The following is a 19,407-nucleotide window of genomic DNA, read 5'->3' as shown; positions in this document are numbered from 1 at the left end:
TTAATAACGGCCATTATTTTGTGACGGAAGATAGTAAATGGAGAAATAGTGCATGTATTATTTCTTCCGTTCAATCACCCGTCACAAAATAACGCCCGTTATTAATAAGGGGCGATAACTGGTTAAAACGGCTATTAGAAAAATCCCATGGACTATAATGGGAATTTCTAATGGCTGTTTAACCCCGCGATCGCCCGCTATTTTACTGGTGTTATATAACGGGTACTTTTCATTGTGCGACAAAATTGAAGAAAAAATGTCATTTTGTAACACCTGGGGGGCTTCCGTTTCTACACAGTATATTTTTCGGTAAAAATGACACCTTATCTTCTGTAGGTCCATACGATTAAAATGATACCCTACTTATATATAGGGATGTAAGAAAAAATCGATTCTCGCGATAATCGCGATTTTTTCATTTGCCGATACAGAATCGATTCAAAATATTTTTGAATCGATTCTTTTAGGGATGTGGAATTTTTATCTGCGGACGCCCGGAACAGCATGTCATGTCCCGGGCATCAGGAGATAAAAGTTCCACATTTGTGGAGCCGGGCAGGCCGGATCTGACACGGCTATGGAGCGGGCTCCGACTCGTGCCCACTCCGTACTATGCGACCCCCGGCTGATTTCAGTAGCCGGGGGCCGCCGCTAATAGCCAGCATGCGGCAATCGCCGCGGCTGGCTATTAAAGGAGTATCCGGTGCGCACTTTTCTCATTTTATCCTATCCAGGCTGCAAAATAAAACACACTTTCTCTTACCTGCCAACGAGCCCCCGGAGCTCCGGTACAGGTGTTCGGTCCCCGGGCTGTATTCTTCTTACTTCCTGTTAGTCCGGCACGTCACATGGAGCTTCAGCCTATCACCAGCCGCAGCGATGTCCCGCCTCCGCTGGTGATAGGCTGAAGCTCCATGTGACGTGCCGGACTAACAGGAAGTAAGAAGAATACAGCCCGGGGACCGAACACCTGTACCGGACTGTACCGGAGCTCCGCGGGCTCGTTGGCAGGTAAGATAAAGTGCGTTTTATTTTATTTTGCAGCCCGGACGGGATAACATGAGAAAAGTGAGCACCTGAGTACTAGATCGCCGCTGTCAAAGCTGACAGCGGCGTCTATTGGGATCTATGAATGCTCCCAGGTGGGCGATATATCGGGATATATCGCGATGTATCGTCACCTAGACGGTATCGCGATATATCGGGATATATCGAATCGCCACACTGGTATCGCGATTCGAATCGAATCGCCAAATTCTTGGCGATTCACACCCCTACTTATATAGGTTGGATATTGTCGTACTTTGGAAAAAAAAATCATAACTACATGCAGGAAAATTTATATGTTTAACCCCTTCAGGACCAAGCCCATTTTGGCCTTAAGGACCAGAGCGTTTTTTGCACATCTGACCACTGTCACTTTAAACATTAATAACTCTGGAATGCTTTTAGTTATCATTCTGATTCCGAGATTGTTTTTTCGTGACATATTCTACTTTAACATGGTGGTAAATTTTTGTGGTAACTTGCATCCTTTCCTTGTGAAAAATCCTAAAATTTGATGAAAAATTTGAAAATTTTGCATTTTTCTAACTTTGAAGCTCTCTGCTTGTAAGGAAAATGTATATTACAAATAAAAAAAAATTTTATTCACATATACAATATGTCTACTTTATGTCTGCATCATAAAAGTGACGAGTTTTTACTTTTGGAAGACACCAGAGGGCTTCAAAGTTCAACAGCAATTTTCCAATTTTTCACAAAATTTTCAAACTCACTATTTTTCAGGGACTAGTTCAGGTTTGAAGTGGATTTGAAGGGTCTTCTTATTAGAAATACCCCACAAAAGACCCCATTATAAAAACTGCACCCCCCAAAGTATTAAAAATGACATTCAGTTATCATTTTAACCCTTTAGGTGTTTCACAGGAATAGAAGCAAAGTGAAGGAGAAAATTCACAATCTTCATTTTTTACACTCGCATGTTCTTGTAGACCCAATTTTAAAATTTTTACAAGGGGTAAAAGGAGAAAATGTATACTTATATTTGTAGCCCAATTTCTCTCGAGTAAGCACATACCTCATATGCCTATGTAAAGTGTTCGGCGGGCGCAGTAGAGGGCTCAGAAGGGAAAGAGCGATAAGGGGATTTTGGAGAGTACGTTTTTCTGAAATGGTTTTTGGGGGCATGTTGCATTTAGGAAGCCCTTATGGTGCCAGAACAGCAAACAACCCTCACATGGCATACCATTTTGGAAACTAGACCCCTTGAGGTACGTAACAAGGAATAAAGTGAGCCTTAATACCCCACAGGTGTTTCACGACTTTTGCATATGTAAAAAAAAATTATTTTTTTTCACAAAAATGTGTGTTTCCCCCCAAATTTCACATTTTTCCAAGGGTTAATAGCAGGAAATACCCCCCAATATTTGTAACCCCTTCTCTTCTGAGTATGGAGGTACCCCATAAGTTGACCTGAAGTGCACTATGGGCGAACTACAATGCTCAGAAGAGAAGGAGTCATATTTGGCTTTTTTAGAGCAAATTTTGCTCGGGGGGCATGTCGCATTTAGGAAGCCGCTATGGTGCCAGAACAGCAAAAAAATACCCACATGGCATACCATTTTGGAAACTAGACCCCTTGAGGAATGTAACAAGGGATAAAGTGAGCCTTATTACCCCACAGGTGTTTCATGACTTTTGCATATGTAAAAAAAAAAAAAAAAATTTCCACTAAAATGTGTGTTTCCCCCCTAATTTCACCTTTTTGCAAGGGTTAATAGCAGAAAATACCCCCCAAAATTTGTAACCCCATCTCTTATGAGTATGGAGGTACCCCATAAGTTGACCTGAAGTGCACTATGGGCGAACTACAATGCTCAGAAGAGAAGGAGTCATATTTGGCTTTTTGAGAGCAAATTTTGCTCGGGGAGCATGTCGCATTTAGGAAGCCCCTAAGGTGCCAGAACAGCAAAAAAAAAACCACATGGCATACCATTTTGGAAACTAGACCCCTTGAGGAACGTAACAAGGGGTACAGTGAGCATTTGCCCCCCACTGGTGTCTGACAGATCTTTGGAACAGTGGGCTGTACAAGTTTTCATTTTCATGGACCACTGTTCCAAAGATCCGTCAGACACCTGTGGGGGGTAAATTCTCACTGCACCCCTCATTACATTCCGTGAGGGGTGTCGTTTCCGAAATGGGGTCACATGTGGGGTTTTGTTTTTTTTGCGTTTGTCAAAACCGCTGTAACAATCAGCCACCCCTGTGCAAATCACCTCAAATGTACATGGTGCGCTCTCCCTTCTGGGCCTTGTTGTGCGCCCCCAGAGCACTTTGCGCTCACATATGGGGTATCTCTGTAGTCGGGAGAAATTGCGTTACAAATTTTGGGGGGCTTTTTTCCCTTTTACCTCTTGTGAAAATGTAAAGTATAGGGCAACATCAGCATGTTAGTGTAAAAAATAAAAACATTTTACACTAACATTCTGGTGTAGACCCCAACATTTCCTTTTCATGAAGGGTTAAAGAAGAAAAAGCCCCCCAAACCTTGTAACGCAATTTCTCCCGAGTACGGCGATACCCCATATGTCGCCCTAAACTGTTGCCCTGAAATACGACAGGGCTCCAAAGTGAGAGCGCCATGTGCATTTGAGGCCTAAATTAGGGATTTGCATAGGGGTGGACATAGGGGTATTCTACGCCAGTGATTCCCAAACAGGGTGCCTCCAGCTGTTGCAAAACTCCCAGCATGCCTGGACAGTCAACGGCTGTCCGACAATACTGGGAGTTGTTGTTTTTCAACAGCTGGAGGCTCTGCTTTGGAAACAGTGGTGTACCGGACGTTCTTATTGGGGGAGGGGGGCTGTGTAAGGGTATGTGTATATGTAGTGTTTTTAACTTTTTATTTTATTTTGTTAGTGTAGTGTAGTGTTTTTAGGGTACAGTCACATGGGCGGGGGATTACAGCGAGTTTCCCAGCGCAAAATTTGCTGCATCTCAAGATGCGAGAAACCCACTGTAAAAGCCTCGCCCATGTGAATGTACCCTGTACATTCACGGGGGTGGCGGGGCGGGGGGGGGGGGGGGGCTTGCATCAGCTGTTGCAAAACCACAACTCCCAGCATGCATGGTCTGTTAGTGCATGCTGGGAGTCATAGTTTTGCAACAGCTGGAGGCACACAGGTTAGGAAACACTGAGTTAGAAACAGACAATGTTTCCCAACCAGTGTGTCTCCAGTTGTTGCAAAACTACAACTCCCAGCATTCCCAGACAGCTGAAGGGCATGCTGGGAGTTGTAGTTCGGCAACATCTGAAGGGCCAGATGTTGCTGAACTAAAACTCCCAGCATGCCTGGACAGTCAGTGCATACTGGGAGTTGTAGTTTTGCAACAGCTGGAAGAGCACAGATTGGAGACCATTATACAATGGTCTCCAAACTGGGGCCCTCCAGATGTTGCAAAACTACAACTCCCAGCATGCATGGTCTTTTAGTGCATGCTGGGAGTTATAGTTTTGCAACAGCTGGAGGCACACAGGTTAGGAAACACTGAGTTAGAAACAATGTTTCCCAACCAGTGTGTCTCCAGCTGTTGCAAAACTACAACTCCCAGCATGCCCAGACAGCTGAAGGGCATGCTGGGAGTTGTAGTTCGGCAACATCTGAAGGGCCAGATGTTGCTTAACTAAAACTCCCAGCATGCCTGGACAGTCAGTGCATGCTGGGAGTTGTAGTTTTGCAACAGCTGGAAGAGCACAGATTGGAGACCATTATACAATGGTCTCCAAACTGGGGCCCTCCAGATGTTGCAAAACTACAACTCCCAGCATGCCCAGACAGCCAAAGGCTGTCTAGGCATGCTGGGAGTTGTAGTTTTCAGACTCCTAGAAGCAGCAGTGAAGATCTACATACTTACCTGCTGGTCCCGTCGCTGCTCGTCCACGTGGCCGGTCCTGCCGCTGCTCCTCGGTCCTGCCGCTGCTCCAGGTAAGTCCGCTGGTCCCCACGTGTTCCCCCCGTGTGCCGCAGGTCCCCGCGAGCCCCTGCAGCCTTCGTCCCCCGTTCTGCCCGACTTCCAGGGGCGGGCAGTGCGGGGGATCTGAACTTTCACCCCAGATCACTGTGATTGGTCCACAGGGACCAATCACAGTGATCGCTGACCAGGACCATCAATTGATGGTCCTGGGGGTGAAGCAGAAGTTGTCCCCTGCTGGAAACAGCGGGACTTCTGCCAGTTAACCCGTGCAATGCTGCGCATCGCCGGGTTAACTGCATGTCATTTATAAACGCCGGGATGTGCGAACGCACTGCACAACCCGGCGTTTATATATGACATTCTGCGGGAAGGGGTTAAAATTGTCCTCTTCTGACCCCTATAACTTTATTTTTCCGCGTAGGGCCGGTATGAGAGCTCATTTTTTGCACCGTGTTCTGAAGTTTTTATCGGTACCGTTTTTGTATTGATCGGACTTTTTTATCACTTTTTATAAGTTTTTTATGAAATGAAAAGTGACCAAAAATACACTATTTTGAACTTTGGAATTTTTTTGTGTGTACGCAATTGACCGTGCCGTTTAATTAATGATATATTTTTATAGTATGGACATTTCTGCACGTGGCGATACCACATATGTTTATTTTTATTTACAGTTTTTTTTTTTTTTTTTTTTTTTTTAATGGGAAAAGGGGGGTGATTCAAACTTTTTTATTAGGGAAGGGGTTAAATGACCTTTTGTTAACTTTTTTTTTTCACTTTTGTTTTGCAGTGCTATAGCTCCCATAGGGTGATTAGCCCGACTGAGCTGCCGGGAAGCGCTTACTTTCATTTTCAGCACAGCAATCAACTTTGATCGCCGTGACTGAAGGGTTAATAGCACGCGGCACAACGATCAGTTCCGCGCGCTATTTGCCCAGGGTCCCAGCTATGAATAGCAGCCGGGACCGACCTGGTGTGATGTGGGGTCACTGCGTGACCCCGTTTTAAACACTGGGGGTCACAGGGCACCTACAGGTACACCCTGCGTCCTTAAGAGGTTAATTCTAGTACTCGCCAATACCAAGTACGAGCACCAGGGTGACGCGGTTTCTAGCGCTGCTTACTGTATGATATGTGGGTCCTTGTTGTGTGCAATGGAGGCGGCTGCTGTAGTATGAGACAAGATTTCTCTCTTCTCCATTGGGCAGAACAGGGAATTTGCATTGGTGGCGAGATCGATGTCTCCGGAGCGATTGCACTGATGACCACATGTTGAGCAGCGGTAGAAACTGGGTCACCTGCACTATCTACATATAAATTGAAGTTAGTGCAGGTGACTCTGCTGTAAGATTGCCTTTAATAGTAGGTATTATCCCCTTGTAGGTAGTATAGATTGCAGACATTAGTAGCAGCCCCACCCCCATGTCCCACTTGTAGACAACAGCCCCCCCCCCCCTGTAGACAGTGCTCCCTCTTGTCCCCCTTACAGACAGCATGCCCCCGCCTTGTAGACAGAAGGCCCCTTCCTTGTAGACAGGGAGCAGGGTCCCCCCTTGTAGACAGCGCCCCCCCTTATAGACTGCAGGCCCCCCCCCCCTTATAGACAGCTCTCCTGCGGCTGTCCTCGGGTGTTGCTGCTCCACTGTCCTGTTCTCCCGATCGCATCATGTCGTCCTATGGAGGAGCATGTGACATACAAATCACTCTACTTCCTCCGTAGCGTTACGCTGGGCGCAGGGGAGGAGGAGTGACGTGTATGTCACATGCTCCTCCATGGAACGCCATGATGCGATTGGGAGAACGGGACAGCAGCAGGTATCGGGGACATTAAACGAGTCCACGATACCATGCAAATGCCGAGTATCTGCCCCGATACCGATACTAGTATCGGTATCGGGGACATCCTTAGTACAGTAGGTAGCGGTATTTTAGGGGTACAGTATGCAGCTGTATTATTTTCAGGGCTACAGTAGGCAGCTGTATTATTTTTAGGGGTACAGTAGGCAGCGGTACAGTATGCGGCAGTGGTATTTTCTTGGGTACAGTATGCAGCAGTATTTTCAGGGGTACAATAGGCAACGATATTTAGGGGTACTGTATGCCGCAGTGTTATTTTCAGGGGTACAGTAGGTAGCGGTATAGGGGTACAGTATGCAGCATTATTTTCAGGGGTACAGTAGGTAGCAGTATTATTTTCAGGGGTACAGTAGGCAGCTGTATTATTTTTAAGGGTACAGTAGGCAGCGGTACAGTATGCGGCAGTGGTATTTTCTTGGGTACAGTATGCAGCAGTATTTTCAGGGGTACAATAGGCAACGGTATTTAGGGGTACTGTATGCCGCAGTGTTATTTTCAGGGGTACAGTAGGTAGCGGTATAGGGGTACAGTATGCAGCATTATTTTCAGGGGTACAGTAGGTAGCGGTATTATTTTCAGGGGTACAGTAGGCAGCGGTATTTTCAGGGGTACAGTAGGCAGCAGTATTATTTTTAGGGGTTCAGTATGAGGCAGTATTCAGAAAATACAGGAAACAGTATATTTACATCCTCCAGAGTTCAGTCATTTTACCTATATCCTTCATGCCACTAGATGTGAACCAGGCCTCAGCGCTTAGCTTGGACCTTTACCAGTGACAGACCTGGATGAGGGGACCCTCACTAAAAATCGTTGAGTACCTCTGGTATAGAGTATGCCTGCTGTCAGGTGAGCCCCCTGTGTGCGTTTCCATATATTGCTGATGGTAAATTAAGTAGAAAGGGTCAAAAAAAGAGAACTAAGGAGCTTCATGTATAATTTCCTGTGTACTTTGGTTCCCCGTTTAATAAGGATTTTTTATTTTACATCATTTAAGGAGAACTTAATAAGGGGATAAGTGTTAGATCGCGGGGGGAGCGTTTTCGACCACAGCACGAAGCTGCGTCTGACACGCCCCCTCCATACAGTTCTATGGCAGAGCCGTAGATTGCCGAAAGCAAGGTAATTTCCGATACCGATAATGCCCAAAATCGTGATTATCGGCCGATAATATCGGCCATACCGATAATCGGTCGATCCCTAGTATGTGTTTTTTTTTATTCATTTTTTCTTTTTTGGGCAGCACCAGCAGGCAAATCTTTCTCAGCTCTTTACAGCCCTTTTGTTTTGATGCTGCCAGGGCTTTTTGCGCAGGGATGTGGAGCTGGAGTCAGTAGAAATAAACTGACTTTAAAATAAAACTATTATGTAGGATAAATATTGCATAACTCAGGGCGGGATAGTGTAGAGTGCAGTATACAAGTGCCATTGGCTCTGCAGAACATAGTTTTAAAAATGCTGTCCTAAGCGCCATGATAACCTTTTTAGTTACCATGGAGACCTGGTGCCTGGGATTTGTGGATCTCTGGTGTAGGGTAGTACTTTAAAGGGGTTATCCAGGAAAAAACTTTTTTTTTATATATATCAACCTGCTCCAGAAAGTTGAACAGATTTGTAAATTTCTTCTATTAAAAAATCTTAATCCTTTCAGTACTTTTTAGCTGCTGAAGTTGAGTTGTTCTTTTCTGTCTAAGTGCCCTCTGATGACACTCGTCTCGGGGAACTGTCCAGAGTTGAAGTAAATCCCCATAGCAAACCTCTTCTACTCTGTGCAGTTCCCGAGACAAGCAGAGATGTCAGCAGAGAGCACTGTTGCCAGACAGAAAAGAACAACTCAACTTCAGCAGCAGATAATTATTGGAAGGATTAAGATTTTTTTAATATAAATAATTTACAAATCCCCTTCCCCCCCCCCCCCCCTCCAAAATTAATTATTAGCCCAGCGCTGCGCTGTCCCCATCGGGGTACTACTCACGTCACCCACAAGCACTGCCCTCCTCGTCCTCCTGTTTGTTGCGGCTGCCAGCGCTGACACTCTATACTGTATAAGGTAAACAAAAATAAACTTTAACGCATGTTCCTACGTAGGCCTTGCGCTCTTCCTGGGGACTTGAATGTCGGACAGCCGTCAGCCTATCACCGGCCGCAGCGATGTTCCGCCTCGGCCGGTGATAGGCTGAGCCCAGTGTCATGTAAGAAGCCGGCTTCTTACATGACAGTGCGCTCTACCTATCACCGGCCGAGGCAGAACATCGCTGCGGCCGGTGATAGGCTGACGGCTGTCCGACGTTCCATTACCTGGGAAGCTGGTCTGGACCGACGGGGAAGGTGAGTTACAGTTTATATTGTTTACCTTTTGCAGCCCGGGCATAGGGATACAGTATAGAGTGTCAGCGCCGGCAGCCGCAACAAACAGGAGGACATGGAGGGCAGTGCTTGCGGGTGATGTGTGATTAGTTCACAGCGCTGGGCTGATACTTAATTTGGGGGGGAGGCAGAACAGCACTTGTGGATCACATATGATTAGTGGACAGCGCAGCGCTGGGCTGATAATTCATTCCCGAGGGGGAGGGGCCAAACCGGTATTGCGGTATGGGGAAAAATTCATATTGTGCAGGACAAAAATTTCAGTATTCGGTATGAAGCGGTATACCGCCCAGCCCTATACATTTTTCCGTATGCAAGGCTGTGAGGGATGATTATCTGTGCCATGATCCGTGATAATTTTCTTGGTATCACTTTTGTTTTGATAGGACTTTTTCATTGTCTTTTATAAAAAAAATTAAAAAAAAATTCCTGATTTATATTCAATTCAGCATTTTTGGTGTGTCTTTTTTTTATTTTTTATTTTTTTTTTTAAACATTTATGCCTGTAATGAATATAGGCTTGGGATTTTATTTCTTGTGGAAATACGGTATGTTTTTGGAGACAGGGTAATGAATAGACTGCCTGTTTCCCTTACCTTTGATCTGTGTATTCTTCATTCTGATGTCCCTCCATATCTGTTGTCACTTTCCTGTAAGTTTCTTGTGTGTACCTGTTGTTTTACATATCCCTTAGCACCAAGGTGTGAGGAGCCATCAGACCACTTGTTGTATTAAAGAAGTAGTCCCATGCCTAGAAGTACAGGAAAACTTATCCTCTATCCGCAGGATAGGGGATAAGTTTTAGGTCATGGGGGTCCGACTGCTGCGGCCCCCCATAGTCTCCTCTACGGAGCCCCGGCTCTCCCCCAGAGAAGTGTTTCTTTTTTAATTCGGTTACCTGCCATTTGTCAGTCGGTTGGGACTGGTTTTACATATTCAGATTATCTGACCCCAACCAATGCATTTCCTGTGTATAGTTAAATATGCTCCATTGGTAGAAATGTTTTCTAGGGTTCCCAGAATCATGATCTCCAGATATTAGGCTTTCAGTAAAACCCAATCATGACCCCGTTGTTCTCATAGATTGAGCTGTATGTGCCTTTTCCTTTTGTGTTTATCATAACCCCTTCATGTGTGCATCATGATGTCACCATATGAATGAATGTACTCCAATGTGTACTATCTTTTTTGTACAGTGGGAGTGATGATTTATGGACTATGATAATTTGTGATGGATAGGAGGTTGGCACATAGAGGAGAGATGATGTGGCCTGTGGGCTGATCTAAGAAGTTGGAGATCCCCTGCTGGACCCATAAAAGTAGCAGTCCAATACCATCTAATTGTTACGTTTGGGGACCCATTCTGAATGGACTTTTACAATTTTACTCAACTTCTTTTGTGATTAAGTACTGTACCCTTTATGTTCATTAAAGCAATAACTTTAATGCATAGCCTTGTCTGCTTTACAAACTTATAGCCCTACACAGTTGTACAGTGTATTAATTGGTTCTAGGACGACCATTGTATGTTGAGACCATAGCTGGTAATTGGTCCCGGGAAGACCATTGTATGTTGAGTGTATGGGGAGTGTTTAACAAACCAGTGTGCCTCCAGCTGTTGCACAACTACAACTCCCAACATGCCTGTACAGCCATTGACTGTCTGAGCATGCTGAGAGTTGTAGTTTTTCAACTGCTGGAGGCACACTGGTTGGGAAACATTGATGTATGGAATTAGATCACCCCGGGACCCCCCTTCCCCAGTAGGTTGATAGTCCCCTTAGAGTAGATCACCCCCACTTCCCAGTAGACAGGTAGTCCCCTCCTCTTACCCTGGGAAACTGTGACTTTCTTTATTCAGCACCAGGAAGCTGTTGTAGCGGCCCAGAAATGGCCCCTCCTCCAGAAAATAATGGTGCTGTACAGGTCTGGTGGGCCTCTGCACGGTTCGCTTCCCCGAGTTGGTCACGTGGAATAACTTTAACTGCTGGGAAAAGGCCATTCCACAGATGACAAACGATGCGGCATCCGTACACATACAGCGGCCGCGTAATGACTCAGACACAATGACGCTGGCCCTGTGATTCTGAGAACGCCATTGTGTGCAATGTCATTACGCGGTTGCCGTATCTGTAGGACAGCCGCATAGTTTATTATCTGGGGGAGGGAACTTTGCTCGGCTCCTGCACGAATGTCCCGAGGAAAGGAATCGGCTGGGTAAGCGTTATACAGTATTCAGTGAGAGCCGGCGGCAGAGCCCTGGCTATCCAGCAGCTGCTAAAGCAGTTTTTGCAATTGCCCCAACACACAGAAGCATCGTATGTTGATGCTGCCTTCAACATACGATGGGCTCTGAGAGGCCATCGTATGTTGAAACGACCGTATGTCGGGGCCATCATATGTCGGGGGACCACTGTATAATTGTTGAAGTGTGGCTCGTGCTGTTACTCTAGTTTGTGACATAAAGCGCAGAGTTTAAGAATCTATGTATGAACGGAGGCATCCCATCGGCCTACTGATAGGTGGTGGCAGCTTTTTGTGTGGGGACTGGTTTTTGGGGTGTGTAGCTTATTTTTAGGGCCTACTGTGATAGGTGTTTGTGAAGGTGAGCGTGGAAGCAGAGTACCCCTTTACCGTCACACCCGAGGTCACGTGTACAGGGACCTACAAACAGTGTGTTTGAGTTGTGTCACTGGCTTAGAGGGAGCAGAGCGTGCTCAAGGGAGCAGAGAGTGAACGTGCCAAGGTGGCAGCATAGTATTAGAATATAAGAAAAAATATTTTGTTTTGGATTGTTTTTTGACGTCATACACTCTTTGCCGAGAGGCGTGGACTTGATAAGTTACAGAAATACAGTAGTTGTTTGTGTTTTTTTTTTTTTGTAAAATGTGAATAAAATATAAGTTTTTTTTTAACATATTAGACTTTTATATGCAATTATTAGATTGTATTTACTATTCAATGCTATGCTATTGCATAGCATTGTACAGTGAGATTGGCACTCCACTATTACAGCTGCATAAATGGAGAGACGAGCAGGCGGCCGAAAGGCAGGTAAGGGGACCCTCCGTCGTCATGTTAGCTCATTGGAACACCATGACCATGGGGGGTTCCAATGAGCTAACATGGTGCAGGGTCCAATGAGCCACCTGAGCCAGCTGGGAGTGATAATTTATTCCTTTGGATGCTGTGATCTGCATTTATAACTGTGCTAAAGGGTTAAAGGGGTACTCCGGTGAAAACCTTTTTTCTTTTAAATCAACTGGTGGCAGAAAGTTAAACATATTTGTAAATTACTTCTGTTAAAAAATCTTAATCCTTCCAGTATTATTAGCTGCTGTATGCTACAGAGGAAATTCCTTTATTTTTTGGAACACTGATGACATCACGAGCACAGTGCTCTCTGCTGACATCTCTGTCCATTTTAGCAACCGTGCATAGCAGATGTATGCTAAGGGCAGCATGGTGGCTCAGTGGTTAGCACAGCTGCCTTGCAGTGCTGGGGATTTGGGTTCAAATCCCACTAAGGACAACAATAAATAAAGCGTTATTATAATAAGGTCAGCAGAGAGAACTGTGCTCGTGATGTCATCAGAGACCATTCCAAAAAGAAAAGAACTTCCTCTGTAGTATTCATCAGCAGCTAATAAGTACAGGAAGGATTAATATTTGTGTAGACAGTGCTTATGACTGACAGGACTGAAAGAAAAAAGTAAGCAGGCTCATGGCTGGAGCTAGACATTATGTTGCATCTTTAACCCCTTAAGGACCAACCCATATAAACCTGTACGCCCCTGAAAGACCAGGCCTGTTTTTTCAAATCGGGGATGTCTGTCTTTATTAGGAAATAACTCTGGTAACGTTTTGCCAATCACGATAATTCTGACATTGTTTTTTTGTCACAAGTTGACCTTCATGTACATAGTAAAAGTAAGCCGATATCATTTGTAGTTTTTTATTTTATATATTTTTTTTTTACAATGCAAAAAATCATGATTTTTTTTTTAAAATTACTATTTTTTTTGTTGCTATTTTAACACTAATAGGTTGCATATATTTATACATACTGACCAAATAGTTTATGAAACTTATACTTTCAGATGTCTACTTTATTTTGACATCATTTTTTTGTTTTTAATTAACATTTTAAATTAATTAGAAGCTTAAAAATTTTACTTGAAATTTAGAAAATTTGAAAAGTACATCTTTTTTTTTTTTTTTTTTTTATGTGCTATGCAAGGTATTCACTAGGGGGTACAGTGAGTATTTTAACACCATAGTTTTTTGGCAGGAATTATTACAAAATCAGTGTTAAAAATTAGAAATTTGCATTTTTTTCACAAATGCATCATTTGTGGGGCATATTTTTTGTACATCACTTCTGATATTGCAAGAAATGCACCCTATATTTTATTAAGCTGCTCGACCTGTGTTTGGAAATACCCCCGCTTAGGCCATATTTGGTTCCTTGGCCGCGTGGTAGGACCCAGAAGGAGAGGAGCGCCATTTGGCTTTCAGGGCATCATTTTAGGCCGAATGGATTACAGTGGTCCCTCAACATACGATGGTAATCCGTTCCAAACAGACCATTATTTGTTGAAACCATCGTATGTTGAGGGATCCGTGCAATGTAAAGTATAGGATAGTGGTCTACAACCTGCGGACCTCCAGATGTTTCAAAACTACAACAACCAGCATGCCCGGACAGCCGTTGTCTGTCCGGGCATGCTAGGTGTTGTAGTTTTGCAACATCTGGAGGTGTGCAGGTTGTAGACCACTGTTAGAGAAAGGTGTACTCGCCTGTCCTCACCACTGCCCGGGATGTCGTGTTCCATCGCTGTCGCCGCGTCCCCGAGGTGTCCCCAACGCTCCGGCAAGGCCTCTGCTTCCCCGGCATCCACGCTCTCCATTGCCGCCATCACGTCGCTACGCACGCCGCTCCTATTTGATGACGGGACGGCGTGCGCAGCGACGTGATGACAACGATGGAGAGCGCCGATGATGCAGGGGATCCCGAAGAGGACGCGCCGGAGCCCCGAGGACAGTTGCGTGACCATCACCGGAGCTCACGGGGCACCGTAAACGGCTATCCGGCGGCAGCTGAAGCAGTGCGATGGCCCCGAAATAAAAAAGCATCTTATGTTGATGCTGCCTTCAACATGCGATGGCCTCTGAGAGGCCATCGCATGTTGAAATTATCATATGTCGGGGCCATCGTAGGTCGAGGGGTCACTGTATAGGCCACACTTCATGCCTGCAAAGGGTTTTAGCTGCCAGACCCATACAGAACCCCCACAAGTGACCCCATTTTGGCAACTACACGCCCTAAAGTATTCATCTAGACCAAAAGTGAGTACTTTGAGTCCTTTTTGTGTGGCTGGAATGGATACAAAGTCAGTTTCACAAATGCATTATTTGTGGGACATATTGTTTGTACATCTGAAAAGTAGAAAATGTGCCCCATATTTTATTACGCTGTTCGTCCCGTGTTCGGTAATACCCCTGCTTAGACCATATTTGGTTGCACAGCCACATGGTGGGACCCAAAAGGAGAGGAGCACCATTTGGCTTTCAGGATATCATTATACAAATTATAGGCCGCACTTCATCTTGCAAAGCATTCTAGTTGTAAGAACAGTACTGCACCCCCAGATGTGACCCCATTTTCAAAACTAGGCCTCCTAAAGTATTCACCTAGGGCAAAAGTGAGTACGTTGAGCCCTTATTGTGTGGCTTTTTTTTCACTTTCTTTATTTGTGGGACCTCATTTTGGTAAGTCGCTTTTGAAATGGAGGAAATACGCCCCATATTTTATCACCCTGTTCGTCCCGGGCAGGGCAGTACCCCTACTTAGCCATATCTGGTTGCCTGACCGCCTGGTAGGACCAAGAAGGAGAGAAGCCCTTTTGGCTTTCAGGGGATCATTATATGAATAGTCCCCATTCATACTGCATTTCTGCAGTATAGGTGTCCGTTGTCATGTCAAAAAAGGGATGCCAATGTATACTGTAGTAGTCTCATTCAGAAATAAATGGAGCTGCTACAGTATACGTCAGCATCGCTCTTTTTGACATGATGCTGACGGATACCTCTAACACTGCGGAAACACTGTATGAATGGGACGCAGAGTAGGGTCACATAGAGCGCATCTGCAGCATATTTCACACCGCGGATTCCCCCCAGCAGTCACAAGGGCGAGATCACTGCTGCGGCTGGGTAGCTCAGTGTGTCCGCTCATGACTGCCGGTGGGAAATCCGCGGCTATGAATGGACACACAAAGCTACCCAGCCGCAGCAGGGAGCTCATTAGTGTGACTGTTGGCGAGCATCCGCAGAACGTAATATGCTGTGGATGTGCGTCGTGTGATCCTACACGGTGCATTTTTACATTTTTAGTTTTTATTATATTTATTTAATAAATGTGTTATTATTTTTTTACACTTTTTTTTTTTTTTTACACTTTTTTTATACTTTATTGTTTTTATACACATTTATTTAATATTTTTCCACTTTTTTTTTTAATGCTTTGGAATACTTAGTATTCCAAAGCATTGCAGATATATGCTGCCTGCTAGTTTAATACTAGCAGGCAGCATATCAGGACGTGCCTCTGGGGCAGACCTGTGGGTCCTTGTAAAGACCCCCGGCTACCCAGGTAAGCAGCAGCAGACCGCGATCGTTGTGGGGTGCTACAGGAGAGAGACAGAAGGAGCCCCCTCCGTCTGTCAAAACTTTTTACAGCTCGCAGTCACTTCCGACCGTGGCTGTAAGGGTTAAACTGCCGGGACCGAAGTTTACTTTGGTCCCGGCATTGCGGCAGGGTCCTGGCTGTGTGTTACAGCCGAGTCCCTGCTGCGATCTCGTGGGTGCACTGGGCAGCACCCACGAGAACCATGGACGAGTATACACGTCCATGGTCGTTAAGGGGTTAAGATATTGAGGTCTCTTACAAGGAAATTGTGCAGTATATCACATCATTTTCTGCCTAAAACATTAACAGGCTCTCTCTATATCTTCACCACAAATTAAAGTTTAACTGCACGCTATGAGGGCTATATGCTGTGCTAGGAGGTTTTCTCAAAAGAATAATGGTGGATTTTTTTTTTTGCTGCAAAACCTGTGTATGCTGCAGATGTTCCCTTTCTCAGTGATGATGCAGATCCTGAGAGAGGCATAAGGGCGTAGTTTTTATTTTGTTCTATATTAAACACAGTCATACTGTAACTGCAATAATAGATACATTTAGCAAGGACATGGACATATCTATTATATTTCTATCCAGATTCTTCCTGGCTTACATTTGTTTTTGAATATAGATTCTTTTAAGGCTGGATTCTTTATACAGTATTTTTAGCTAAAAAAAAAAAAAAAACAGGAGTGGGTCCAAAAACAGAGAAAAAGGTGCAAATCTTTTCATTATAGTTTGTTCTGAGTTTAATCCTGGTGACTAAAAACATTTACCAGATACTGCAGAAATACACTGCTCAGAAAAAAAAAAGGGAACACTAAGATAACACATCCTGGATCTGAATGAATGAACTAATTGTATGAAATATTTTCATATTGACATAGTTGAATGTGCTGACAACAAAATCACACACATTATCAATGGAAATCAAATTTATCAACCCATGGAGGTCTGGATATGTAGTCACACTCAAAATCAAAGTGAAAAACCACACTACAGTCTGATCCAACTTTGATGTAATGTCCTTAAAACAAGTCAAAATGAGGCTAAGTAGTGTGTGTGGCCTCCACGTGCCCGTATGACCTCCCTACGACGCCTGGGCATGCTCCTGATGAGGTGGCATATGGTCTCCTGAGGGATGTCCTTCCAGACCTGGACTAAAGCATCCGCCAACTCCTGGACAGTCTGGTGCAACGTGGCGTTGGTGGATGGAGCGAGACATGATGTCCCAGATGTGCTCAGTCGGATTCAGGTCTGGGGAACGGGCGGGCCAGTACATAGCATCAATGCCTTCTTCTTGCAGGAACTGCTGACACACTCCAGCCACATGAGGTCTAGCATTGTCTTGAATTAGGAGGAACCCAGGGCCAACAATACCAGCATATGGTCTCACAAGGGGTCTGAGGGTCTCATCTTGGTACCTAATGGCAGTCAGGCTACCTCTGGCAGGCAAATGGAGGGCTGTGCGGCCCCCCCAAAGAAATGCCACCCCACACCATACTGACCCACCAAACCGGTCATGCTGGTGGATGTTGCAGGCAGCATAAAGTTCTCCACGGCGTCCTGGTAGCGCCTCCATGCTTTGGACACTACGATGACAGACACAGAAAACCTTCTAACCACAGCTCGCATTGATGTGCCATTTTGGATGTGCTGCACTGCCTGAGCCACTTGTGTGGGTTGTAGACTCCGTGTCATGCTACTACTAGAGTGAAAGCACCACCAGCATCACGTCACCAAAACATCAGCCAGGAAGCATAGGAACAGAGAAGTGGTCTGTGGTCACCACCTGCAGAACTACTCCTTTATTGGTGGAGTCTTGCTAATTGCCTATAATTTCCACCTGTTCTTCGTTCCATTTGTACAACAGAATGTGAAATTGATTGTCAATCAGTGTTGCTTCCTGAGTGGAAGAAGTGTGATTGACTTGGAGTTACATTGTGTTGTTTAAGTGTTTTCTTTATTTTTTTGAGCAGTGTACTACTTTTTTTATTGCCAGGATTTTAGGAAATTGATTTTGAATAACTGAACTTATTTTTAATAATTTCTGTTAAATGTACTGTTTTATTAAACATTATATCTGTCTATTTTCCAGTGTCAGAATGGCTGCGGTTACTGCCGTTCCTGGGTGTTCTCGCTCTGTTAGGTTACCTTGCAATTCGACCATTCCTTCCGAAGAAGAAGCAACAGAAGGACAGTTTGATCAATCTCAAAATCCAAAAAGAAAATCCAAAAGTGGTGAATGAAATTAATATTGAGGACCTGCATATTGCCAAAGCTGCGTACTGTCGGTGCTGGCGCTCTAAAACGGTAAGCTGTTCCATAAGATTATGCAAATTCAGGTAAAAGAAACAGACATGGTCGCACATCTACATATTGTATTTTGATCAAATTGCTTCTCAGCATAAATTAAAGAACTAACAGGTTGCCGGTATACATCTTGATCAAAAGGTACAAGCCCACGTCAAGGCCACCTAATCAGAATGGGTCCCTAGCATAAAATGACGTAGCACTGGGCGGCGACCACCACCGCCGCGACACCAGTGCCCACAGGGGGAATGACCCACTGGCAGAGCGGCCTCAATGCCATTCAAACCAGTCCATGGGTCGCACCTCCCCACAGACACGGCGCCACGGTAGCAACGGACGCCGCACAGCACCACACCAATGTGAACAGGGTGTAAATGCTCACTTACCATGCGCTCCCAGTCAGACTGGGAGGCTGCTAGGAAAGAAAAGGCCCTTGTGTAGCTACCTGCTACTAATATACACTGGTCCCTCAACATACGATGGTAATTCGTTCCAAACGACTCATCGTTTGTCGAATCCATCGTATGTTGAGGGATCTGTGCAATGTAAAGTTTAGGAAGCTGTACTCACCTGTCCCCGCCGCTCCGGACCAGGTCCTCACCGCTCCCGATGCTGTCCCGCTGCTCCGGTGTCGTCTTTGCGATCCTCTGGCTTCTTCTGCAGGGTCCGGGCCTCGCTTTCTGGTAACGTTATTACGCTGCTGCGCCGGCGAGGCGTGCGTAGTGACGTAATAACAACGCCGGAAAGCGAGGCCCGGACCATGGAGAAGATGCGGAAGACGCCAGATGATCGCGAAGTGGACCCGAAGCAGCGGGAATAGGTAAGCGAACCTGCCCGGGATGCTTAAACTGCTATCCGACAGCAGCTTAAGCATTTTGCGCTGTCGGCTAGCAGTTAATGCGATGGCCATGACATAAAAGCATCGTATGTCGATGCTGACATCGACATGCGATGGCCTCTGAGAGGTCATTGTATGTCGATTTTATCATATGTCGGGGCCATCGCATGTCGGGGGGTTACTGTATTCCATAAAATTATGCCATGGTCTGAAAATATGCAATGGTGCCATTCAAAGATGGCAGTGTGTAATGTAGACCCATTGTATATCAAAGTAGAGTGTTATCTACTTTTTACCATCCTAGTGGCCCGCAGTACTGGAATTTAAATTGGGTGACTTATCTTGCAGTATGAACTGCCTATGGCAAATC

General features: G+C 45.1%; 1 protein-coding gene across 1 annotated transcript in view; it reads left to right on the top strand.

Moving 5' to 3' along the window:
- CISD2 (CDGSH iron sulfur domain 2) overlaps nucleotides 1-19,407 on the top strand; it is a 37,698-nt gene that overhangs the window by 1,257 nt on the left and 17,034 nt on the right. Inside the window, exon 2 of the mRNA XM_056566408.1 lies at nucleotides 17,985-18,199. Coding sequence (XP_056422383.1) covers nucleotides 17,985-18,199 — 215 coding nt within the window. The remainder of the gene's footprint in view (nucleotides 1-17,984; nucleotides 18,200-19,407) is intronic.

This window comes from Hyla sarda, chromosome 1, assembly GCF_029499605.1.
Source record: "Hyla sarda isolate aHylSar1 chromosome 1, aHylSar1.hap1, whole genome shotgun sequence".
NCBI classification, from domain to species: Eukaryota; Metazoa; Chordata; class Amphibia; order Anura; family Hylidae; genus Hyla; species Hyla sarda.
The sequence above is the reverse complement of the archived record's forward strand: the minus strand, read 5'-3'. Positions and strand labels throughout refer to the sequence as shown.